The following is a 25,095-nucleotide window of genomic DNA, read 5'->3' as shown; positions in this document are numbered from 1 at the left end:
CGAACTCACTGAGCTACCCAGGAGCCCCCAAAACTGGCAAAGATTTTTAAAACACTATGACTGGCACTGGCCCTGAAGCAAGAGGCATTCTAGCTGCTGAGGAACCTGGAGTGTCTTTGGAAAGATGTTTGGCCATGTTTATCAGAGACCTTCAAATGTGAATGTGATCTAATTCAGTTTTTCTAGTTCTTAGAGCTTCTAACATAATCACCATAATGTAGGGAGGATTGAACAGCAAGGATGTTCATCACAGGCCTGTTGTAGTTTCAAACCATCAGAAGCCCGGGGGCCCAGCAGTGGGAGATTGACTAAATAGAATTTGTCCCTGTGATGGGATAATATGTAGTCATTAAAAATGATGGTAGGGCGCCTGAGTGGCTCAGTTAACCATCCGACTTCAGCTCAGATCATGATCCCACAGTTTGTGAGTTCGAGCCCCACATCAGGCTCTGTGCTGACAGCTTAGAACTTGGAGCCTGCTTTGGATTCTGGGTCTCCTTCTCTCTCTGCCCCTTTCCCACTTGCACTCTGTCTCTCTCAGAAAAAAAAAATTGTTTTTTTAAATTTTTTAAAATGATGTGGTAGGCGGGGCCTGGGTGGCTCAGTCAGTTAAGCATCTGACTCTTGATCTCGGCTCAGTTCATGATCTCACAGTTTCATGAGTTTGAGCCCCACATCGGGCTCTGTGCTGAGCGCGCAGAGCCTGCTTGGGATTCTCCCTCTCTCTCTCTCTCTCTGCCCCTCCCCTGCTCATGCTCCCTCTGTCTCTCTCAAAATAAATAAACTTCAAAAAAATGATGTGATAAAAGAATATGGGATAGCATGGAAAGATGTACAGAATATGGTGTTAGGTTAAAACAAGTTTATGAAAAATTGTGTCCGTGTGTGTGTGTGTGTGTGTGGTTTTCTTCTCTTGGCTTATCTTCACTTAGCTTATTGATTCTTAACATTTTTCCATCTGGGACACAGATTATTCTGTGTGATGAGAAAAAGGCCACAGAAGTTATGGAGAAAGATATGCAGGTGCTAGCATGAGGGCTGATGTAGGGGGGGCAGGACGTACCAGGGAGCAGGAAGGGAGCAGACAGAAATGCGGAGACCCGAAGCCGCTCGTGTGTGTGTGTGTGTGTGTGTGTGTGTGTGTGTGTGTGCGCGCGCGCCCTGCGGGGGTGAAAGCGGGTCTGTGGGGCTGGAGGTGAGGTGGAGGGGGTGGGCGGGAAGATGTAAGTTTGTGAAGCAGGCAGGGGTCAGTTCCGCCTGGGAATCCTGAAGGCCACGGTAAGCCTGATTTGTAGGGCTGGCAGATTTAGCAAAAAAAGAAAAAAAAAAAAAGCTAACCATAAAACCAGGACGCTCAGTTAAATTTGAATTTCGAATAAACAATGAATCAATTTTACTACAAGTATTTCCCATGCAATATTTCGGACATACTTATGCTAAAAATTGTTTGTTGTTCCTGTGAAATTCAATTTAACTGAGCACCCTGTATTATTTTCCTTGGCAGTCCCAGCGTGAGCTCTGGGGACCGGTGAAAGCCTTTCGAGAGGGTCAACGTACAATCAGACGTGTGTGTGTTTTACACAGCCTGTCTGGTTGTATTTGAGGGTTGTGGGCCTGAAGGCAGAGAAAGCCATTAAGAGGTGAACTTAAGCCTGTGGCCTGAAAGCTTCCAGTATGTCAGAGTCATAGGGGCCCCCGTTTGTGAGGACAGGAGCCAATCCCCACCACAAAGGGGGCTGTTCTCTGAAGCATCCCTACCCTTCCTCCACCCCCGCCCCACCCCTACACCCAATGCTCTTATCTCCCCAAATCTCACAGTAGAGTCCAGCACCCTAGCAAAGCAGGCATCATTCGAGATCTAATCGCCGCTTTCAAATAGCATTTTAAAATGATAAGAGCAATTCTTGTCTATGGTAGAACAAACAGGAAATCAATTCAGGGGCACCTGGGTGGCTCAGTCGGTTAAGCCTCCAACTCTTGATTTCGGCTCAGGTCATGTCCTCAGTTGGTGGGACTGAGCCCCGAGTTGGGCTCTGCGCTGACAGCGTGGAGACTGCTTGGGACTCTGTCTCCCTCTCTCTCTGCCCCTCCCCCGCTCTCACGCACGTGCTTGCACGCGTGCTCTCTCAAAATAAATAAATAAGCTTAAAAAATTTTATTCAAAGCAAAAATAAATAAATAAATAAATAAATAATGAACAAAATCAACCCATACACCTGCATTCCCAGCTCTGGAAACTTCCAGAATTTTCTAAAGACAGATACTCCCCCCACCCCCCACTTTTTTTAAAGATGAGATTTACTTACCACAACTCAAACATCTTTCTGGATACTAAAATGCTATTCTTTTATAATATCTGTTTCATTCATTTGCTCCTCAAATGTTTATTGAATACCTACTATATTCAGGACACAGTAGTAGGCATTAGACAAAGGTAAACAAAGGAAACCTATTCAGATATACTCCCTGTTTTACCGGAAGGCAGAGAGAGACAATAAATAAAGAGAAAAATCCCAAATAGATACATAACAATGTGTGCTAAATGCCAAAAAAGAAACCGTTTGCCGAATAAAGACTATCAGGGAGGATCTTCTATTTATGGAAATATCATCCTTTATTTAACCAATCAATCTCCTATTACTGTCCAGTAATTGGTCATTTTGGTTTTTCTGTGTAATGATGCCATGATGAACTTTCTCTCTAGCTAATTCTTTGTGCCCATCCATAATCGTTTCTTTAGGATAAATTCCTGGGGAGTGAGATTTCTGGGGAAAGACATACAGACTTTTTATTAGTTTTTCTTTAGTATATGTAAATACAGTTTTGTATTTTCCCTATAGTTTACATATCTTTCATTTAAAAAATAATATGCTGGGGCGCCTGGGTGGTGCAGTCGGTTAAGCGTCCGACTTCAGCCAGGTCACGATCTCGCGGTCCGTGAGTTCGAGCCCTGCATCAGGCTCTGGGCTGATGGCTCAGAGCCTGGAGCCTGTTTCCGATTCTGTGTCTCCCTCTCTCTCTGACACTCCCCCGTTCATGCTCTGTCTCTCTCTGTCCCAAAAATAAATAAACGTCCAAAAAAAGAAAATTAAAAAAAAAATAATATGCTGCAAAATTCAAATTTGGGGCTGTATAGTTTTATGAATTTTAACACATTCCTGTGCATGATCCACGTACTCACCACGACGACTGGGGTGCCGGATAAGTCCACACACCAGCCCTTTATGGTCAAGCCCTCCCCCTCCCCAGCCCCTAGCAACCGGTGATCTGTTCTCCATCCTGACCCCCTTGTCTTTCCCAGAGTGTCATATGATAAATAAGTGGAGTCATACATATGTAAATTTTGAGTCTGGCTTCTTTTACCGACCCTTACGCTGCTTTTGAGAGTCTCGCCTGCAATTGCCTGTTAATAGTTCATTCCCTTTATCTCTGAGTAGCATCCTGTTGCGTGACTGTTCCAGTTTGCTTATCCAGTCACCTGTTGAAGGACATGTGGGTTGTTTCCAGTTTGGGGTGATTAGGACCCAAGCTGCTATAAACATTTGCCTGCAGGTTTGGTGTTTTTCCCCAGAAAATGAGTCCTCATGTCTTGCGGGTCAGTGCCTCGCAGTGGAGTTGCTGGGTCACGTGGGGAGTGTGTGTTTGATTACGTAGCTGCTGTCCTGTTTTCCCGCCGGCGGGTCACGTGGGACACTTGCCGTCGCTCCCCGCCCGTCCTCGTCATCACCCGGTGTCGCCAGGTTTTTCAGTCGTATTGCAATAGGTGTGTAGCGATATCCCATTGTGGCTGCATTTTCATTTCCGTGGTGGGTAACACGTCAAGAGAGTTTTCTCCTGCTTTTTTGCTGCCTGTCTGTCTTCTTGGGTGAAGCGTGTACTTAGGTGTTTTGTCCACTTTTTTTTTTTTCTTTTTGCATCTCTGTCAACTAAACCCCGCGCTTTATTCAGATTTCACAAGTTTTTTTCCTAACGTCCTTTTACGGTTCCAGGACCCTATCCGGGACACCACATTTAGTCCTCAGGTCTCCTTAGCCTCCCAGGGTCTGTGTTAGTTTCTTGAACTTTCTTTGTTTCAAGAAGCATTTGGAGGGCTTGTGTTGGTGGACAGGGGTGCCCACGTCCCCTGCGGGTGGCTGGCCCAGGCACCTGAACTTCCATCCCCCCCTGTCCTCTGCAGATGGGCAGCTCCTGGACACGTCTGCCTGTCCCGGGTGAGCACAGGTATCGGCTCTCTGCGCGTTCCCTGAAGCGTCACCCCAGTTACTGCGGCCCCTTCGGCGTTATTTATTGAGCCTGGAACTAGACAAGGGACATCCAGGCTGAGCTCAAGACAGAGCCCAGTGGCAGATGAGGTGGACCGGGGATGTGATCAATGGCTAACCTTTAACCTTCGCCCCTACCCCCACACGACTGTTTGGACAGCGGTAGGTTTAGTCAGTGCCCTTTAAATAGCATGAAAGGGCCTCACGCTGGCCTGTTTTGTTTAAGGAGATTACATCGGCGCTGTGCGCTCTGCCACAGGGTGTGCGAGGCCAGCTCACCCGAGAACAGAGAGAGCGGCGTGTCCCCCACGAAGCAGATGTTTGGAGGAAAAATAGATGTAATCAAAACCATGGAGGATAAAATTACTCAGGCCCCTTAGACATACGCTCCATATGCACGGGCCTGTGCACAGCTACACAAACCCCTCCGGTGTCCATACCCACCCACGTGTATCTGCCGAGTGACGGTCACTCACCCAAATCCCCGTGCACCACAGCACGCATCCTACTTGGGGGCCTGCACGCGACCCCACAAGCCTGCCCATCCATAGACCCGTCCGCAGACAATGACACATATGTTCCCCACACCCATTCCCAGCGGCAGGCTTGTGCCACAGGCCCGAGGGGGCACGTCCCTGCACGCAGAAAGAATGCACGCAGAGAGGCCTCCGCACCCTCCCGCGAGTGGCTTCAGAAGTACATTCTCTTGTGATCCTAGCCATGAAAGAAAAAAGCACAGTCACCTTTGGAAATCTCCCAAGGACTTTCATATCAAAAAAAGGTTAGACTAGGCTAGAGTGACGCCACTGGGTTGAACGGGGACAATGAGCAGAGGGTGAGGGAGTGAAGAGAGAATTTCTGTTTCTTGCATTTCTTGGAGTTCAGGCAGAGGTTGGAGGGCCTTCTGTGGCTCCTGATTAAGACCCCTTTTGGGGGCGCCCGGGTGGCTCGGTTGGTTAAGCCATTGACTTCAGCTCAGGTCATGATCTCGCGGTTTGTGGGTTCAAGCCCTGCATCGGGCTCTGGTGGGGCGGAGCTTGCTTGGGGTTCTCTCTCGCTCTCTCCCTCTCTCTCCCTCTGCCCCTCTCCCACTTGTGCACACTTTCTCCCCCCCCCTCTCAAAATAAATAAATAAACTTAAAAAAAGAGTATATCCTTGAACCATATGCTTCTACTTCATGAGAAGTGGTTGCTGGAAATATTTACCTGGGATTGTTTGAAGGGATGCCGTGCCATCATGGCCGCCATCGCCATTGCATGCATACCCCCCGGTGGGGCAGGCGCTGACTGCTGTTGATGTTTCATGTGTGCACATTACTTGATTCCGTTGGGGGGCCAGGGGCTTATATCCAGATCAAGACATTCCACTGGGAAGCTGCAGCTTGGGATTGTACTGTCTTGGGCCCCAGAGACCGGGACAAAACCGTCTTGAGGACCCCTCCGCACTATGGGAGGGGCGTCTACATGGCGCCTGTCCCGAGTCCGTGTGGAAGGAAGGGCAGGGGCGAAGCCAGACCTGCAGGAGGGTGGCTTAGGCCAAGGGGCGGGGGGTTCTGTTGCTTCTCAGCCCCATGCAGTGCCAGTGCTGCGGCCTGAAGAAGGCTGGCCCAGAAGCAGGGCAAGCCGAGAGTCTCCCAGTGGCCTTTCCCCAGTGTGGCAACATGGTAGGTATGAAGCCGACTCCCAGAAGACCTTGGACTGGGTTTCCTGGACGTTTAAATCCTAGAGCCCCTTCCATGAATCCCAACTCTTTGCTTCTCCTTGTTTCCCTCTTGCCCCCACACGGAGACACCCTTCAATGTCTGCGTTGCTCTTCTCCCCTCTCCCCTTCCTCGACTCGTCTCCCCCCATTGTTGCAGCTGTCAGCTGTTCATGGAGACATTAGTGATTGCAAGCCTCTTCTTCACGTATCCTATCCACCTTTCTCCTCCTTGTCTAGCAGGAGGAATTGATCCATTTATTTGTTCAACAAGTGCTTTCTGCATGTACCTATAGGGCACGTAGCTGCACACAGTAGGCACACGGAGGTAGCTGGACAGAGTGAGAGCTCAGTAGTATTTGGTTATTGGAATTTGTTCTTTATCCTTCAGCAACTTCTCACTGCATGTCTGCCATCTGCCCCACCCTGGGTTAAGCCCAAGGTCAATGACATGAGGTTCCAACCCTTGGGGAACTGATGTTCCACCAGAGGAAATGGATACTCGGGGCCTGATGGTATACTAGTCAGAAACACAAGCAGTAACTGGAGAGGCTGAGCAGAGGACAAAGGGGTCTGTATGGTTGTTGCAGTCTGGGAGGACTTCCTGGAGGGGCTGGTGCTTAACTGGATCTTGGAAGTCAGCTGGAAGGAAGGGCATTCCAGGCAGGTGGCTGGAGGTACGATGGAGAGGAACAAGGAGCTAACCTTCAGTCAAGACTCATTCAGCATGAGCAGCGGGGTCCTCTGGTTTCAGGGACTGTCTTGTCGAGGGCACTGCAGGGCGAGCTTGTCTTGGGCCACCCAGCTGACTCGCCACCTAGCTCCTCAGGATCATCTAGTTGGAGAGCAATCTGCTGGCTTTGCCCCAGGGTCCAGCACCATCACCCAGCCCCTCCCTGGGGCCCACCTGTCTCAAACAGCCTTGTTCAACTTGGGCCACCTGAGGAATAGTGGTGGAAACCACAGTTGTTTAGCCAGGAGGGCAGAAGACTCTGGGAGGTGTGGCCGTGTCTCTGGGAAGGGCCCTGGGTAGTTGGAGCCAGGACCAATAAGCCCTATGTCTAAGAGACCGACATTGGCCGGACCTCGGGATGAACGGCCCAGCTGTCCTGATGGCAGTGAGCTCCCTGCCACCACAGCCCGTCTGGGATCTGTGGACTGAGTGCCTGAAAGAGCCTTGGCTTGTCATTCTGACCAGCTGGATGGGCCACCAGACCTTGGCGAATTATTCTTTGTTATCTGAATTAGAGACCCAGCCTCCAACGTAAAGCAAAATGATCAACGGTGAAGACTGAGGTTAGACAGCTTGCTTCCCTCTTCTCTGAGAAGCCAGAACATCCGTTTGCCAGAATCCCGTCCATCTCTAGGCCTTTCCAGTTGGCCACAGTTTGCCTGGACACAGACAGGTTCCTCTTCCTTCTCCCCTCTTCTCAGATCCTAAGAGAGGGTCCCGATGGTGACTGAGGCAGGGGGGATACTCCACCGGGCTGAGGCAGTGACACACCTCTTCCTCCTCCCCCCACTCCAGACGGGGCACGGCTGCTCCCTTTTGCAGATGAGACTCTGAGACTCTGAGAGATGTCATCTGTGGTCCGGGGCAGATGGTGATAGAGCTGGACATGAGACCCGATCTCCCAACTCTTGGCCCGGTGGTCTTTGTGCACACCGTGCTGTCTCATTTCACCCCGACTCGCTCGGGCTCAGTGGGTGGCTGGAGGTACCAGAAACTAGATCCTTACTTCTCGCCATAGAAGACTAGCTGTTCTCTGCTGCTTCCCCACTGGCTAAGCCTAGAACTAGGTCGACACGGAGGGCCTTCTCTCAGAGGCCACGTCTTTCCCTCCTCATCCTCAGAGGCTGGTCCTTCTGCCCCCCAGGATGAGCCAGCAGGACTCCTTGATGATGACAGCTCCCTGATCCCTCTGGCCCTCCCCCTCTCTCCCTGGGAAGAGGCCCTGAGCCCACAGGGTAGGAGGGTAGGAGTAGAGGACTGACCCATGAGCTAGGGGCTCACTGATTAACACACATTCCCTGCCCTCTCTCTCCCTCCCTTTCTCTCTCCCTGCACTAGCCTCCTCCCCCAGTTAAAACTAGGAGTTTGGGCTGGTCCCTACAGCCCTCGGTTTCTGTGACATGTGCAGCCCGGCCCCTCTTGCTGTGCGGGGTGGTCCCAGTCCCAGGCTGGATGCCAGAGGGCACTCTTAGGGTCCGTGGGGTCATGGGATGGAGCCTGGAGATCAGTGCTGGGGCGGGAGGGGCAGGGTCTGCCCCCCCCCCCCCGCCCCCAGTCTGGCCTCCAGGAAATTGCATAACGGAGATGTTTATTTTTGGTGAGGCTGGGTGGGATTTCTTCTCTAAAAAAAAAAAAAAGAAAAAACCCAAAACATAAAACTTGTTTGTCTGCCAGGAAGATAAATATCTTTGCTGAAAGCTCTTGGCCCGGCTGCCCGTTGCAGTTTGCATAACATTGTCACCGAAGCCGTGGCAGTCTGCGTGTGCCCAGGCTCACATGGGTGTCATGCGTGATGCCCGTGGGCCGTCCCCCCACCGCGGCCTCGGCGCTGTCAGTGGCCTCAGGAATGGCCTCCCGACACTGCTTCAGGTCCATTCTGGGCACTCACCTCCACCCCCTTCATCGGAGCTGTGGAGAGAGAGGTGGGGACGACAGGCAAATGTCCCTCTCACCTTCCCAGCGGTGAGAGTCCTCAGGGCACACAGAAAGCCAGGGAGGAGAGCCGCCCTGACGCCTCAGCCCCCAGGATATGGATGGAGTCAGGAGACCTGAGCTAGACGCAGTGTCCCGACACATCACGCCCACGGCTTGGACCTGTTCCCGAAAGAGGTGCCCACACCCACCAGGCGTGCTTGTGCCAATCAGCTGGTACGTGGGAGGCCCTCTCACGTGCTCCCCCTTATTCATCTGTACTTGCATCCGGTGCCTCATCTCACCCGCCAGAGTCCCAGGCAGGGGAGTGTGGCTCAGAGGAGGGCTCACACGGGTCTCCAGACACCAGGCCAGGGCCTACACACGCTCCTGCACTCAGACGCGCGCGGGCGGGGGGCCTGCCTGCCGCGAGGGCTTCTCCGGGCTAAGAGTCCTCTGCCACCCGGAAGATCATAGCGGAACCGGGAATAACAACCCCGGCAGAAACCTCCAGAAGCTGGGACTGTGCCGAGGGCTCTGCATGTCGGCCTCCTTAACCCCACACTACCCCGTGAGGAGGATCCCACAGATATCTTCATCCCCGTTTCATAGAGGGGGAAACCGAGGCACAAAGACGTTAAGTGAACTGTCGAAAGCACACAGCTGGAGAGAGGTACATGTGGGATTCACTCCTTCCACTGGCTCCGGAGCCCCTGCTCTAAACTTGACTCTGAGTATGTCCGCCCAGGGTGCTAACTGGGCCATCCGGACGTGGACAAGTTACTCCCCGCCCCACTGTCCCCTCTGGCCTCCGCCTCCTTATCCTTGACTTACATAGGTCGACTGGTCCTTTTCAGCTCTGGGCGTCTAGGAATCCACCAGCAGAGCCCCGTTCCGTCAGATGGTGATGGCTGTGGGCCCAGGCGGAGAGCTTCGTCTAAATCTACTGGGGCGCACACGGCAGCATCCTGGGGATGCAGGTGTCCTCCCAGTGTCCCCAGTACATGCAGCACTTGCCTGGAGCAGGCAGGACCCTGTGAGGACAATAGGTGAAACCTGCAGAGGGCAAGAGTATGACCCGCCCCCCCCCCCCCCAGGCTGGATTCTTGGTGGGAGGGGAGGGGTCTCCACAGCTCCTGCTGAGCCCAAACAGGACCAGGCCAGGAGAGGAGGGCCATTCCTGTCTGCCTCGACACTGCCCTCCTCTCTGCCCCTGCCCCGTTGGGCCAGACACGGCTGCTGCATGAGATTTCCCTGCCCTGGGAGTCTGAGGCACCGGGTCAGCATCCTCGATGCCCAAAGCAGAGTTGTGGCAAAGGGGATCCTTCTAGAAGGGAGAGCCCAGGGCCAGTGGGGGACGGGGATTAAAGATCTGAGAGATCAGATTGGCTGACCAGAGTCATGTTACATCGGTGCCGAAAGGGGTCCGTTCTGAGATGACGGCACAGAGGCTCACTCAGAGAGGGAAAAGGACTTGCCCGAGGTCACACAGCACTTTGATGGCAAGCCAGGATTAGAACCCAGGCCTCCTGACCTCACCTCCAGTGTGACTCTGAGACGGGGCAGGTGGCAGGGGTGGCTCTTCCCGTCCCTCCCTCTCCTCTTGCTCGGCTCAGCCATTGGTTTCTGACTTTGTTCCCCTCCCCGCCCCCCAGCCAAAGAGAGCTCGCTGGGTGAGCCAGAGTTACCGCCTGACTCTGACACCGTGGGGATGGACAGCAGCTACCTCAGTGTGAAGGAGGCTGGGGTGAAGGGGACCCAGGACCGGGCCAGTGCCGACCTCCCCAGCCCGCTGGATAAGGCCGACTCAGAGAGCAACAAGGGTAAGAAGAGGCGGAACCGAACCACCTTCACCAGCTACCAGCTGGAGGAGCTGGAAAAGGTCTTCCAGAAGACCCACTACCCCGACGTGTACGCACGGGAGCAGCTGGCCATGAGGACAGACCTCACCGAGGCCCGCGTGCAGGTCAGTGCGGGCGCCCGGGGAGAGGGTGGGAGAGCAGGGCCCGCCCTTGGGCTGGTGGCCCAAGCTGGGGCCGCCTGACTGTCCCTCAACCACACCAGGGTTTTCTTTATCTCAGTCCAAGGAGAACCTGCCCCTCACACCCCTGCTTCGACCGGAGCAAGGCTGCTTTTGTCCACCTGAATACTGGGCCTCTTGCCCGGGCGGGAGCAGGGGCAGAAGGAGAGTCCCCAGTGGAGGCCAGGAAGCCTGTTGGCTGTGTTTCTGGGCCCCGTGTGGTGTGAGCATCCTGGCCTTTTCACAAAGGAGGTGACCCGTGTCTGCTCTCGAAGGCCTGTCTCTTAGGATGGGAACAGGGTAGACCTGAAGACAGCTACGGCATTCCAATGGGCAGACGCAGACAACAGCCTGGCTCTTCCTTCTGCCGGGGATGGCTGCCTCCTCATCCATCTTTCAGCTCCCAACTCAGTAACCTTCTCTGTGAAGTCTTCCTGATGGCCGTGGCTAAAGCGGTAGCCCTCTACCACCATCCAGCCGCCAAAACACCCAACCCAAGCCAACCCAGCCCCACCCAGCAGAACCCAAACAGCCCAGCCAACCCAGCCCAGCCCGGCAGAACCCGACACGACTCAACACTACCCAACAGAACGCAACCTAACACAACATAACCCAAACCAACACTCGATGCAACACAACCCAACTCATCCCGAACCCACACAACACGAGCCGGGTCACCTTCTACCACATCATCCTGTTTTGTGAGAATTTACGAGCGACTTAAACTATCTGTTTGTCTCCTCCCACTACACTGTGGGTTCCTGGGGGCAGGTACTGTCTGGTTGCTCATCCCTGCACCCCTACCAATTAGAGAAGGCTGAACTCACAGCAACGAGGGCAAAAAAGAAATATTTGCGGATCGGTGGACCTCCTTTGTCCAGAGAGGTGTGTCCTCCCTCCTTGCATGAAGTTACAACAAGAAAAGAACCGGAGAGGAAGCAAAAACCTCTGAGTACCCAAAACATGGCTGACAAAATCCCTGCACTGAAGCTCAGGCTTCAGCTTCACACAAATAAATGTCATGCTCGGTCAGCTTTTTCACCCCAGAGCCTGTTAGAAATGGCAAATAAGGTATCGTCAGACAGTTTTTCTCCCTCCAGTGGGCTGGGGAAGTCAACGGCCTGACAGCGAAGAGCAGTCTGGCTTTTTTTTTTTAAGGCGGGACGGCTCAGCTGGGCTGGGCTCAGCTCAGAAGTGGGTTCAGTGCCAGGACAAAAAGCCTTCCCTCATCTGCAGGCCCCAAGGGCGCCCCCTGCTGCATCAGTTCACCAAAGAACCTTCCCCAGAGTGTTTCCAAGGCATCAGTTAAAGGTTCATCGGTCTCAATCATGTTCTGTTTAATCAGGCAGAGGCATCCTTAACACAGTCCAGAAACGTTTTCATTGGAAATGGATATTATGAAAAAGGACCGGCAGTCACCATAAATAATGTAGCCATCCAGAAACTGCATGTACCCAAAGTGACTGAAAAGTCAGGTTTTGAGCCACAAGTTCCCCGGGTCCGGCTGCCCCTTTTAGTCCTGCCCAGTGCCTGGTGAATGGTTGGGGAAGGAAGACGGGGCAGTGGAGGCTTTACTGTGATTCTAGAAACCTTCACACCCCAACTATCTTATTTGAATCAAGAGAAGCCACCATGTGACCTCACATGCCTCAGAGTCTGGACGGGAACCCCAGAATCTGGCCTCAGCTCTGCCAGTGGATTGCAAGGAACTGAAGGAGCCAGTGGAGAAGGGAGAGGCCAGTGGTGGGACATTCCTGTAGGCACCGTGTCAGTGAGGGACAGACCAGTTCGTCTTCCGTGTAGTATGTGTGTTCCTGACAAATGGCTGGGAGTGCCCAGGCGTAGAATCCACTCAGTATTGGAGGAAGGATGGCTCCTATAGTACGAACCATGGAAATGACACTGGGGCACATAGGACATTTTTCAGGTACCATGATACAGCTAAAACAGAGCGTCCCCTCTGTACACGTGTGTGCAAGTGCACACACACACACACACACACAATTTATGCCTACTTCTAAAAAGGAGTTGAGGCAGCTTACAATTCATGATTTATCATTTTCATCTTAGAACAACATCCATGAAATAGGAAGATAATTATGTCAAACACCTAGGCTAAGAATCCTAGTTGCCACCGAGCACAAATTTCAACCCTGAGCTTCCCGGCAGCCAAGGCAGAAAGGGAAACCCTGATGTGTTGCATATCTTACCATCTAAGAGGATGATCATAGGAATATAGAATGTTAGTGCCGGGAAGGATCATCTGGTCCTCTCATTTGATAATAAGGAAGAGGAGGACCACCGGTGATCAGATGACTCAGGAACAGTGACTCAGTGGCAGAATCCAGGACTCCTGAGCTCCGGCCCACTGTTTCTTTTAGTTTAGCTTGCCGTGCCAGGACATGGGCCATATTGTTCTGAGACTTTTCTTTGTATAAAGGCAGCAGGGTGGGTGGGATCGTCATGTGCGTCAGACCTCTGGATCGAGCCTGGCAGTGCCCTGAGGTTTGGGGGGAGTGGTGAGGGAGCCCCCTGCCTGCCTCTACTCAGTTTGTTCTGGGGCCCATCCTCAGCTGGTGGGAAGCCAGGTGCCTGGCGTGGAGTGGCGGTGGGGACAGGGAGGAGGTGGGGGGCTCCGAGATGGACCTTTCCCGGGAAGAAGCTCAGGGTTTGGCCTTGCTCCAGGGGGCTGCAGGGGCCTCTCTCTGCTGTCTGGGATTCCGATCTCCGCAGCTGGTGTCTGAAGACAATAAGACAGAGGCCTCCCCGCCCTGGGCCACCCCGCCCTGGCCCCAGATGGGCTGCGGTTAGTGAGGCCCCCGCCAAGACGGTTGGTTCCTTGGGGAGAGGCCTGTGCTGAGCAGGCTCGGGCCGGGGTGGGCCGGGAGCGGGGTGGTCCTGGGGTGCGACACGCAGACTGGAAGGCTGGACCTCGTGGTCCCCTCTCCCCCTTAGGGTTGTCCTGTGGAGACAGGCTGGGGCCACCGAGCCCTGAGGCACAGAGCATCTGTGGGGAGTTCTCAGAGCGCCAGGCTCCAGGGCTCAGAAATGGAAGGACAGACGAACCTAATCTCCAGGCCCTCCAACGTGAGCTCCGAAGGGGCGCGAGGACGCCCTGCCACCACCCAGCTGATGCGCGGAGGAGCCGGCAGACCCGAGAGGCTGACTCAAGCCGGGCCTGGGCAGAAGAGCTCCAGCCTTGCTCAGGAGCAGGGCCCAGGGCTGCGGGCCGGGGAGGAGGGGTGGGGCAGTGCCGCTGCCCCACAGCCTGGCCTCCCCTCTCAGTCTTTAACCCTCCGGTAAATCCCTGGGCCTGGCCCTCTCCGCTGACTCCGTGGTGCTCCCCGCTCTCCCCCACCTCTCAGCTGTCCTTCCAGATAACCCCGGCACCCCCACCGTGCTCTCCACGCCCAGCTCCAGCCTCCACATTCCATCGCCCCCGACTCTGCTCCTCCTCCCACTTCTTGGACCCAGCCACCCCTTTCCCAGTGCAGCACCCCCCACCCCCACAGCCCATCCAGAGCCTGCATGACACCTTCACCTGCCGCTCCCACCCCGGGGCTCCAGGGAAACCCCCCTCACCCGCCCCGCAGCGTCGGCCACAGTTTCCCTCCCCTTCTCCCCCGCCCCCCCCCCCCAAGAGAGAATGGAGCCATATATCTTGATGCCTGCAGTGGGCTTCTCCCCTCCCCCTGGCTTCCCCCACAGAAAACCCTGGGAGGCTGAGGAAGGAGCGGAAAGACTGAGCTAAGCCTGCAGGAAATTAAACATGAAATGAAAACAACTTCTCTGATTCATTCTCTCATCCTGCCCCCCAGTCCCCCATTCCAGGCCGCTGATAAAGGGGGATCCCGTTTCAGCGGCACAGAGTGGAGACCCGATCCGCCCTTGGCTCTCGGCAGGCGGCCTGGGCCCGGACCCCAGGAGCCCCTGGAGGAAAAGGGGCCCGGGAGGCTGTGGGGCAGGGGCTGAGTGCTTCTCTTATACCACAGTCAAGACAGGGAGGAAGAACTCTGAAAGCAATGCCAGCCAGTGTGTGTGTGTGAGAGAGAGAGAGAGAGACACTTGTGCACGCACACGTATCCTTGGGACTAGGGAGGGACACTGAGGTGTAGCCCCGCACTCCCTCCCTGCCCCCACCCTCCTCACACTCACGCGAGACACACACGCACACACACCCCAACTTTTTTGTCCTCTTTCCTTTAGCAAAAGACAGCAAGAAAGGTCAGGAGCTGTCAATAAACAAGTGTGAAGTATCTTAAAAACTAGGACATGTCTCATCTGTCTCACCTGTTGCTCTGTGAGGCCCAACCCCTGTGAGGACGTCAGTTCAGATACTGGCCCCATTTTCCAGATGCAGAAACTGCGGCCGGTGGCAACGCCCAAATGGGCACCGTGTTGTCCAGCTACACCAGGAGCCAGAGCAGGCTGAGCAGACCCCGTGCTACCCTGGGAGCCCTCGGGCCCAGCTCCTCCCTCTTCGAGGGTGCCGGCTGCCAGTGACCTGCTGTTGGTGTGTGCCCGCCTGCACCTGTATCGACCGGCAGGTGAACTTCCGGCTGACAGGAACCTCTCCCTGGGGAGCTCTGAGGTCTGCCTTTGACGACTCGGCCCGAAGCCTCCTCACATCCTCTTCCCGCCGGTCTCTGCCCCAGATCCCAAGTCACAGGCAGCAGCAGCAGGCCTCAAGTCCAGCTCTCGTCCGTGAACCTTGGGAAGGGTCTCAGCCCGCCAGGGACGTGCCCTCAAAGGAAAAGGACCCGACAGCCCCCACCCTCCCATCAAAGACCACAGCTCACACGCCTGGCTCAGAGACCACCCTCCCCACCAGGTCCCCGCTCAAGCCAACGTCCCACCCGTCCCTGCCCAGTGACTGGTGGGCCCTCACTCCTCCCCAGAGTCGGGCCACCCTCTGCACGAGACCTTGCGGTGGCCACTTTTACTGACCACACCAAGAGCAAACCCCTCTACTAAGCAACGAGGTCCTCCACAATGTGACCTCTGCGTCCACGATTCTTTCTCTCCCACCGCCCCCCAGCTGGGCAGCATGGCCTCCTGGGGTTGAGGATGCCCTGCTGTTTCTACACTCAGGCCCTCCCCTCAGCCCTCCCCTCCATGAAGCCGCCCCTGACTGCCTCTGCTACCCAGCAGAACCCCTGTTCTCCATAGAAGCTTTAGCACAGAGGTCCTGAGTGGGGAGGTTTTCCAACAAGAAGGCTTCAGAGGGTATTCAGACAGGTAGGAATTCTGATGCTGGGCCAGTAGGCCCCAGGGGACCATGGACGTTTTGGAAAATCATGGCAAGACTGTGTGCGTGAGTGGCCAGGGGACGAGTTTCTAGAGGAGCCGTCACAGCTTTTGTCGGGTTGCCCACAGGAGTCTGTGGCCTGCGGCACGTTCGGCCACACGGCGCTGGGGTTGGTTAGATGACCTGGTAAGGTGGCCGGTGATACGCTGCGTGTGTGTGACACTTGCCTGCTCTGGATTCTGAAGCTTGGAAAAATGAAGTCTGGCCCAAGATCACACTGTGGTTAGTTGGGAGTACGCTGCCTTCCTGACTCTCAGCACTGATCATTCTAGATTATAAGCCTTGAGGCCAAAGACTGAGGCAGACACTTCCCCGCAGCCCCGTGGCCCTGACCATGCACTGTGATGGGTGGGGGCTCGAGGGACCAGCTTGCACTGCGTGACCCCTTGTGGCAATTGCTTTGCCTTGTAGGTCTGGTTCCAGAACCGAAGGGCCAAGTGGAGGAAGAGAGAGCGTTTTGGACAGATGCAGCAGGTCCGAACCCACTTCTCCACCGCCTACGAGCTGCCCCTCCTCACCCGAGCTGAGAATTACGCCCAGGTAAGCCCCGGCCCCGAGCCACCGGCTCCAGCCCCCCAGGCTCCTGGGGCTCTGGGAATGGGCACCTCAGAGGAGGGCTTGGGTCCCCTGAGATGGGACACATGAGGCCCGGTCCAGGTGTGTTCATACCTGAATGTGGGAGGCCCAAGGCCTTTTCTGCCCAACGTTAAGTGCTGGCCCAGGCTTGGCTGGACATGAGGGAGGGGCAGGGTGGGACAGAAAGGACGGCTTTCCCCTCTGCCACTTTTGCTGTTTTTGCTGTGGATGTCAGATCCAGGGCAGGCTGCTGACCAGGGCCTCCGGGCCATCAGGAGCCACTCGGAGTGTTTCCTAGGGAAGCAAGCTCCTGAAACCTGGCGGGCGTGACGCAAGGCTGTAGCGCGCATGGGAGTCTGAGTCCCGAGATGGGCTGTTTTCCGGCCCCAGACCTTTCTCAGTTCAGACAAGCCACGAGCTCTCTGAGCCTTGGTTCCTTCACCCAAAAACCGACATGATAAAAGGACCCTCCCCAACTTTCGTGAGGTTGTTGAAAAGCAGAGATTAGACAATGCAGAAGTACTTGGGGGAATGAACAGCCCGATAAAGGTCACGCTACAGCCCTCAGCTCTCCCAGGCGACTGTGTCCCATCCTCCCCTCCGTCTCGTCCCGTCAGCCAGCCCCCATTCTAGTGACACTGGAGTCTTCAGTGGGAGGCAAAGGGACGAGAAGAGTGTGAGTCGTGGCCGGCACCCGGAGCTGAGATGTCCCTCTGGCTGAGCCCACTCCTCACACCCCTCAGTCTGTCTGGTGGAGGTGACCGTTCCCTCCCCTCGGGCCTCTTGATGCTGGTGGCAGCATGGCCTCTGCCTTCAGCTCCGGGCCTGGCCCCACCCGGCAGTAAGCCAGGCCTTCCTGTCTCTTTTAAGACTCTCCGTCAGGGCCCTGCTGTCCCACAGCCCCTGGGCACCCCTCCTGGACCAGCTCTGCCCCTCGGCCTCCCAGGATTCAAGTGAGGGGGCAGGGGGCAGGGCTGGGTGAGGCTGAGGAATGTGGGGTCTCTCTCTCTCTCTCCTTCTCACACACACACCTCGTCCTCAGTTCCTGCTGCCTACTTTGACCTTTCCCCTCCCTCTGTCCCTGGAGGCTGGGCCTCCAGCCTGGCGCCTGGGCCAGCATCTCTGCTGCCCGAGCTCTCTCCTGGAGGGGGGGGATGGGGGGCGGACAGCCCAGGGCGGCCTCATCCCTCCCACCTGCAGCACCGCATATCACACATCAGCCTTTTGACCGAGGGGAGGGGCGAGGCCCCTGATTCCTCGTCACCCCAACCAGGAGGAAGGCGGTCAGGCCCATCTGCCAACAGTTCTTGTTGCCATGGCAATGCCCCGTGGAGATTCGGGGGCAGCCATCTTTCCTCACTTGGCTTTGGAATCCCTGCCCCGTGTGGACTGCAAACACTGGGTGGGGAGGGGAGCCGGCCAAGCAGAAGCAGCCTGAGGGCCAGCAGGAATCCCCTGCACATGGCTGGGAGGTCACCATCTCCTCTGGTCCTGCTCACCCTGCCCCTCCACACCACAGGCCTGCCTCCAGTCTACCCCCACCTGCTGCCTGAGCACCCCCGCCTGTCTCACACACACACACACACACACACACACCCTGGCACGTGGGCAACCAGCCTGGCTCCGTCCATCCCCTCATGCGTACTCCCAGCCTTCTGAGGTGGCCCCGTCCATCCTAAATTCTGAAGCCTCAAGGACACAGCCCTTGGACCCTTAACCACGGGTCATGGGGGAGATTTGCACCCCCTGCCTGGCCCTGCCCCCTGCACACCACAGCCCACACACCCAGAGCCCATGTTCCCAACGCCAGAGCTCTCTGGGTTTGGGTCAGCTCCCATTTCTCAGGTGCCTGGGATGCCCCAGGCCTGACGAGGAACCACAGGCAAGTAAGACGCTGTTACTGACCTTCAGGGGCTCATGGAGGGAGAGACAAAGTCTGCAACTACATCTAAAATTTGCACGTCAGCTGGCTGAGGCGGGGGCTGCCCTCAGCTGGTTAGCTGTGCCGGGAAGGTCCCTGTTACTGGACCTTTGATGAAGTTTGAAGTTCAGTCCCTAAAACAGAATTTGTCTCTGCTGGGGACAGAGGAGCCAAAGCATAAAACCCAAACCCTCCTAGGTCTGGATGGCCATAAAGGTTTTGAGAGACTCCCAGGTGAACACTCAAGAATGATTTCCTCGTAAGGATGGGCCTCTAGGCGGGGACAGGTCATCTGGGGGTAGGAGCAAGCCCCTTGCACACCCGCCACCCCCACCCCTGCCCCAGCCAAGCCTGTGACACCTCTCCCTTCCCTCTCCCCAGATTCAGAACCCATCCTGGATCGGCAACAATGGGGCCGCCTCACCGGTGCCAGCCTGCGTGGTCCCCTGCGACCCGGTGCCTGCCTGCATGTCCCCTCACACCCACCCGCCTGGCTCGGGGGCCAGTGGCGTCACCGACTTCCTGAGTGTCTCTGGGGCCGGCGGTCACGTGGGCCAGACACACATGGGTGGCCTGTTTGGAGCAGCAGGGCTCAGCCCGGGCCTCAATGGCTATGAGCTCAACGGGGAGCCGGACCGCAAGACCTCGAGCATCGCGGCCCTCCGCATGAAGGCCAAGGAGCACAGCGCGGCCATCTCCTGGGCCACATGACAGGGCCCCTCGCAGCCCATCCCCACGCCCTCCCCCACCTCGGGGCACTGGCCACGCCCATGCTTTCCAGGCCCCCAGCCTCCCATTCGACTTTCCTCTTAGGAACCTGGCCTGGGCCAGGGGCCTGGCCCTCAGCACTTTCAGCCGCCCCAAGTGTGAGGCCCCACGGACCGCTGGGAGGGAGGGGGCAGCAGGCCCCGCCCTCTCTGGCACTGAGGCCGAGACCCCTGCTCCTGGCCAGAGGCAGCGGAGGAAGCCAGGTGGCCGAGTTCTGCAGCTTTGCATCCATTATAAGCTGAAGACCCTTTCTCCCCACCCCTGCTCTTCTGCCCTGCCCGGTTTGAGGGTTGAGTCAAGGATAGATTCCCATCCAGACCGAGCAGCGGCCACGTGCAGTCATGTCCGTCCTTCCCTCTGCTGTGTGGTCCCCTGGTCACCAGGCCAGTGAACGTGTCTGAAGAACAGGCCGCCCTACGGAGTTGGCTTCCTGCCCTCCCATCTCCTCTCCTCCCAAAGCCCACAGCATCCGACCTCCTGGGCCCAAGGCACCACCTCGCCTTCACCCACCCTGGCCGTCCCTTGTGCTGGACCCACCTGGGGGGATGGACAGAACAGGACAGGAGCTGGAGCTGAAGAATCCTGCTGTCATCAGCAATGCTGGCATCTAGGACAGTCCCTGAGGGGTCCTCATCTGGCTCCCTCGCTCCCGGAGACTCCGGATCTGGGTGAACACCGCAAGGGAGCGGACACAGACCACCCACCACACCCACAGTGCTAGAAGAAGAAAAGCTTCTAGAGAGAGGAAGCGCTGCGGGCAGGGGTCCGGGAGGGGACAGGGGCTCGGGCACACACTTGCGCTCTCCTTGACGGTCCAACACCCTGCAGCCAGCAGGGTGCCTGTTACAGTGGGCAGGTCTGGGCAGCTCTGTTCTCCAGCTAGCCAGGCCCCTCCAGGAGGACCTGGGGACGCTTGTCCCCTCCCCCACCCATTCTGGTCTCTCGCCAGGGCTGCTGAGGAGTGCCCCGGCGTGGAAGGACTTATACCTCGGAACACACAAGCTAGGGCCTGGAGCCGTGTTGGCGGGGGGTCAAGAGCAGCTTGCGGAGTTTGCTAATGGATGTGTGCTCGCGCTCGGCCTCTCGGCCCTTACGCTGCCTCAGGCTGCCTGTCCCTCACCAGCCGTCCCTGGAGCAGCACCAGACCTGCCCAGAGCCTTCCGCAGGGGCAGGGGGCGGGGGTCCCAGTTCTTCCAGACAAAGGGAAGACAGAGCCCTCTCTTGTGCTTCTTCCCCAGGGTGTCAGAAATCTCAGCCCCTCTCTCCAGCCTCTAGAGGGGCTCATGGGCCCAGCCTCTCTGGGTCACTTGCTCTGCCCCAGATATGGGAGACAGGATGCCCCCCGGAAGTGGGTTTCCCTGCCTGTGGAAGGGGCCTCCTTCTGTGGGGGGATCTCTATCCACGTCTGCCTGACTGGAGACTTGCAGCTCGAGTTTCGGCACCAGGTCCCAGCCATCACCTAAGCCCGTGGTGCACAGCACCTGTCCTCTGAGGCCCCTCCAGCGGGCGGCCCCTGGGGAGAAGGCCCCCACCTTCTCCGTCAGGGAGGAGGGCCAAGTCCAGCAGGCTCGGGGACCTGCCCACAGGACAGCCTCTTGGCTTCGGTGGAGGGTGACAGCCTCTGGAGGTTTAGAAGGAATCACAGTCCCCACCTCTGCCTTGTGTTCCCATCTGCCCCGGAAACAGGACTGGGGAAGGATCTGGCTTCGGCAAAGAGTCAGACCTCTTTGCAAACTGTGGCTCTAACATTTGCTCTTCTACAAGTGAAGGTACAGGTGATGTTCTCGTTGGCTCAGCTTTAAAGGTTTCTTATATCTGAGGATCTGGGAATGCCTCTTCCAGTTCTGAGGCTCACTGAAATAACTCAGGCTCCCCAAATCTAGGAAGGGAAAGAGCACGTAAGCACGTAAGGCACGTAAGGCACGTAAGGCTGGGAATAGTTCCCTGTCTTCCTTAACGGCTCTGGTGGCTGGGAAGGACATGGGAGGACCCCTTGCCGTAGGTATGTTCTCATCCAGGAGGGAATCAACAGAGAGAGGAGGAAAACTGGGAGAGTGCCAGAGGAGGAGGGGAGGGAGAGAGGGGGCTCTAGGTGGATCCTTCTGGAAGGGACCCCTGGTGCTCAGTTCCTCTATCTGACTGCTTTCCGGCTGGGTGACACCTCAGTCGGACAGATGTCAACCAAAAAGCTTGAGAAGAAAAAGCCTCTGGTAGAGGAAGAGGCTCTGTGGCTCTGGTTGTCCTTCCCACCAACAGGGCCAAGTATTTATGTGTCACACGTCCGTGTGAAATGTGCCTGTTCATCTCCCCACAGGGAGGTCACCCCACCTGCCCCAGGCCTATCCTCACCCTGCTCCCCAGGGCCGGCCCAACACCCTGAGAATCATAGAACCCTTGAGCTGGAAGGACTGAAAGGCCCTCTACTTAGTACAGTCCCTTCACAATGGAGAACGAGAAGGTCCCAGCCCCGGGGGTCGGGGCAGGGACGGTGAAGTGACTGCCCTAAGCAGCGGCCTTAGCCCACATGTTGTGGGGGGGGTGCCTCACGCGGCATCTCCGCTCTCTGCTGGAGGTCCTCCCTCTCTCCTGAGCCTACCCTCTGGTTCCTTCCCAGTGGGTGGCTGGGCCCAGGCCTCCGAGGGCTGGAGGCGTCCCCGCAGCAGCTCCTGCGAGGGCTCAGCAAGCTTGGGTGACGCGCCGGGGCTGGCTGGCTTCCTCGGGAGCAAGGTCTCAGGAAGGCGGGCAGAGAGGAGAGCCAGCCTGCTCTGAGGGTCACCGCTAAGCGAATAAGCTGCAAGGGGTGAGGATTCCCTTTGGTTACTTGCCTAAGATCTCAGCAGACGTGGCAAATGCAGACCACGGGGCAGCCTCTTCAACACCGAGAGCCTCCGATCCCTGCTGGGGACACGGCCAGGTGGCCAGGGCTTGACACGAAGGTGCCGCCACCACCCTCAGATGCCCTCACACTCCCGGGGCCCGGGAGGAGAGGGCACTGGCTTGTCCCCAGGTCTTCAACAGCTCTTGGAGGACACGGGCTTTGTAAGTTTTCTTGAATCCTTTCGACTATACTTGATTCTCAGCTCTCACTCCCGAGCCTCCAGCTCTGGGAAGCATGGTGGCCAGGTGAGTTCAAAGACACTGCTAGGGGACGGGGGCAGCAGTCGTGAGGTGGGTCCCAGCAACACACCGCAGTGGCCACCCGGGGCCCAGCTCCAGAGCCCCGCCTGCCCTCTCTTTGGCTGGGTAGACAAGAGGAGTTTTTCCACGAAAGCGACCAGGTTATCTTGCTTACGCAGCCGTTGTCTCTCTGGGCCAGGTCGGGGGGAGATCATCTCGCGGGACACCCCGGGGCTTCTGGTCGGCTTCATGGCCCTGTCAGGTGCAAAGGCAAGTAAGACAAGCTGGGGGAGGACGGTTGGCAAAGCAGCCCCCCCAGGATAATAATCCATGGCCATGAAAGAGAAAGAGGAGAAGACAAGAACCCTACTGCCAGAGCTCCCAAACTCCACTTCACCTTCACCAAGGATGCTGCAGGGAGAAGAGGCATTCTGGTGAACCAGACGTTACCTAAGCTTGCCCTCCCCCCTCCCCCTTCACGTACATACATAGAGCTAGGCCTTTATACTACTGATTTTGAAGGACAGTTTTCAATGCCTAATAGTCTGTTTGGATGTGCAGTGGTTGAAAAGCGCTGAGTGCTAGAAGGAGCGTGAACCTCAGCCAACACTGACTGTTCTCATTGTAAGATATTTTTAACCCTGTATAAACGCAACTTTTCCCTTTAGCTTAATGGCCTGGGGTGGAATATTAAAAATATATATTAAAAATACATTAAAAACTCAGAAAAAAAATGTATTAAAAAAAAAAATGAGGTCAGTTCCATAAAGTTTTACTGCCTAATACCACCATGTAACGACATTATAGCAAAATATTAAAAGAATCATTCTTGCCTTTTAAAGTAAGTTATTGCACTTACATCTTCTTTGGGAGGGGAGGAATATGTGACGAGAAGGGGACTTAGGGCCCAGGCACGGGGCCAAGTGGAGGGCGGAAGCAAATGGACGCTCCGGGGCACCCTACGCCGGGCACAGCCCAAACTGTCTGTTTGCTTGGTGTTTGCAATAAACTCCTTCTCCTTCCTCCTCTCAACTGGAACCTGTCTGTTTTGTTCCCGACTTGTGACAGATGAAATGTGATCAGAGGGGCCTCTGAAATCTCACATTAATTGAAGTCGGCAAAAAATACTAACAGTGCCCTTTTGAACTGCTGACACAGTACAGAATGGATTACCAGGGCTAGATTAACAACAGGTGGCCGGCCAGGGCTCCTGCAACAGAGAGGGGGTGCGTGGCCTGCGAGGGTCTGGGACGGCCCCCTTTCATCCCAGAGGACCTGCCTGCACAGCAGGCAAAAGAAGTCGGCGGGTTGGGGGACCAGAGTCTGCCTCTCAGGCAGCAGAAAGGGTCCCAGTGCATCTTGGGTACGCCCAGCATTGCCCATGCGCGGAGGTCTTCAGAGAGGCACAGCCAGCCCATTGGTCACGGAGTGCCAGTCTGCGTTTGCAGGGGCTGTCCTGAAAGCAGAGAGAGCCGGGACACGGAGGGCCGGGGCAGGGCCGCGGGGCACAGAGCGTGAGACAGGCCTCCAGGAGAGGCAGGCCCCAGGCCTGGCTCTGCTCCTCGGTGGCTGAGGGAACTTGCAGGAGGCGTGACCAGATGGTCTTTAAAGCAAAGCTCTAAGAGCAACTTAGGAAGCAGGGAGGGCCCAGGTTCTGCTACGGAATAGGCCCGTCCCTGCTTTCCGACGTGAAGGTGATTTGAGGACGGGCTGCCGTGTGGAGAGGGGACTCTGCTCTCACATCATTGTGGCTCATAAGCCTGTGCCTAGGGCGACTGGGTGACTCGGTCGAGCATCCGACTCTTGATTTCAGCTCAGGTCATGATCCCAGGGTGGTGGGATCGAGTCCCGCGTTGGGCTCTGCGTGGAGCCTACTTAAGATTCTCTCTCCCTCTGCCCCTCTCCCCGGCTCGCATGCGCTCTCCTCTCTAAAAAATAAAAATAAAAAATAAGTCTGTCCCGGACTAGTTTACCAACTTGGGGGAGGATGATACGGATAGTACCCATAGTATCCATGCACGGGCCTTTGTGAGCTGGTGTGGCAATAGTGATCTAAAGGGCAATGCTTATCCCCCAAAGAAACACCTCTCCCTCTGGTTGCCAGCCGTGAGTCTCACCGGAATGTCCTTTCCAGCCTCTCTTTCCAACTATTTAAATGTTACTTTCTTGGAGCCACATCTCCGACTCGGTACCTGTGGTAAGTTCTTATTCAGTATAGACCCAGCCGGGTCTTAGGTTGGCCTGGGCTGGGAACTTGTTTTTTTTAAAAAGACACCTGTCAGCTCTTGGGACTCAGGGTCATGGTAGCACTTGGAATGTCCATCCCAAATCACTGCCAAGTCCCAGGGCTGGAACTGAGGCAGAGAGAGGGAAAGGCCTCGTGCCCGCGATGCTGCCTGCCTCGTGCCCCTGCTCTGGTCTGTGGGAGCTGAGCAGCCCCAGCGTCCCGGAGTCCAGGTGAGTGGGACTGCCTGAGTGTGGGGCTGCTTCACGGGGTCGTTCAGGCCTCCCTGGTGACCCCGGTCACCCATCCCTGGGACCTGTGCCTCTGAGTAGCACTCTGGGAGGGACCTGTGCCTCTGAGTAGCACTCTGGGAGACAAGGCCAGCAAGGCTTCCTCCGATATCCGCTGTAGCTCAGCCCTTCCCTATCTGGCCGCCAGGACGGCTCACTGCTCCCCACACCTTCTGGGGCCTTTCGCTTGGCCGCAGTAATGGACGTGCAATCCACTTAGGACACCTGTCTGCCCCCTGCCAGCTACCTGCACCAGGAGAACTGTC

General features: G+C 56.3%; 1 protein-coding gene across 2 annotated transcripts in view; it reads left to right on the top strand.

Annotated features, from left to right (window-relative positions):
* Positions 1-23,347, top strand: part of ALX4 (ALX homeobox 4) — a 46,752-nt gene extending 23,405 nt beyond the window's left edge. Inside the window, exons 2-4 of one of the 2 annotated variants that reach the window (XM_003993190.5) lie at positions 10,261-10,571; positions 16,345-16,473; positions 18,812-23,347. In XM_003993190.5, coding sequence (XP_003993239.3) covers positions 10,261-10,571; positions 16,345-16,473; positions 18,812-19,141 — 770 coding nt within the window. In that variant the 3' untranslated portion in view covers positions 19,142-23,347. Of the gene's footprint in view, positions 1-10,260; positions 10,572-13,580; positions 16,261-16,344; positions 16,474-18,811 lie in introns of those variants that run through there. The other variant, XM_045039159.1, reaches the window with a different exon arrangement.
* The last annotated feature ends 1,748 nt before the right edge of the window (positions 23,348-25,095 follow it).

The sequence above is a fragment of the Felis catus genome, chromosome D1, assembly GCF_018350175.1.
Source record: "Felis catus isolate Fca126 chromosome D1, F.catus_Fca126_mat1.0, whole genome shotgun sequence".
Classification (NCBI taxonomy): domain Eukaryota; kingdom Metazoa; phylum Chordata; class Mammalia; order Carnivora; family Felidae; genus Felis; species Felis catus.
The sequence above is the reverse complement of the archived record's forward strand: the minus strand, read 5'-3'. Positions and strand labels throughout refer to the sequence as shown.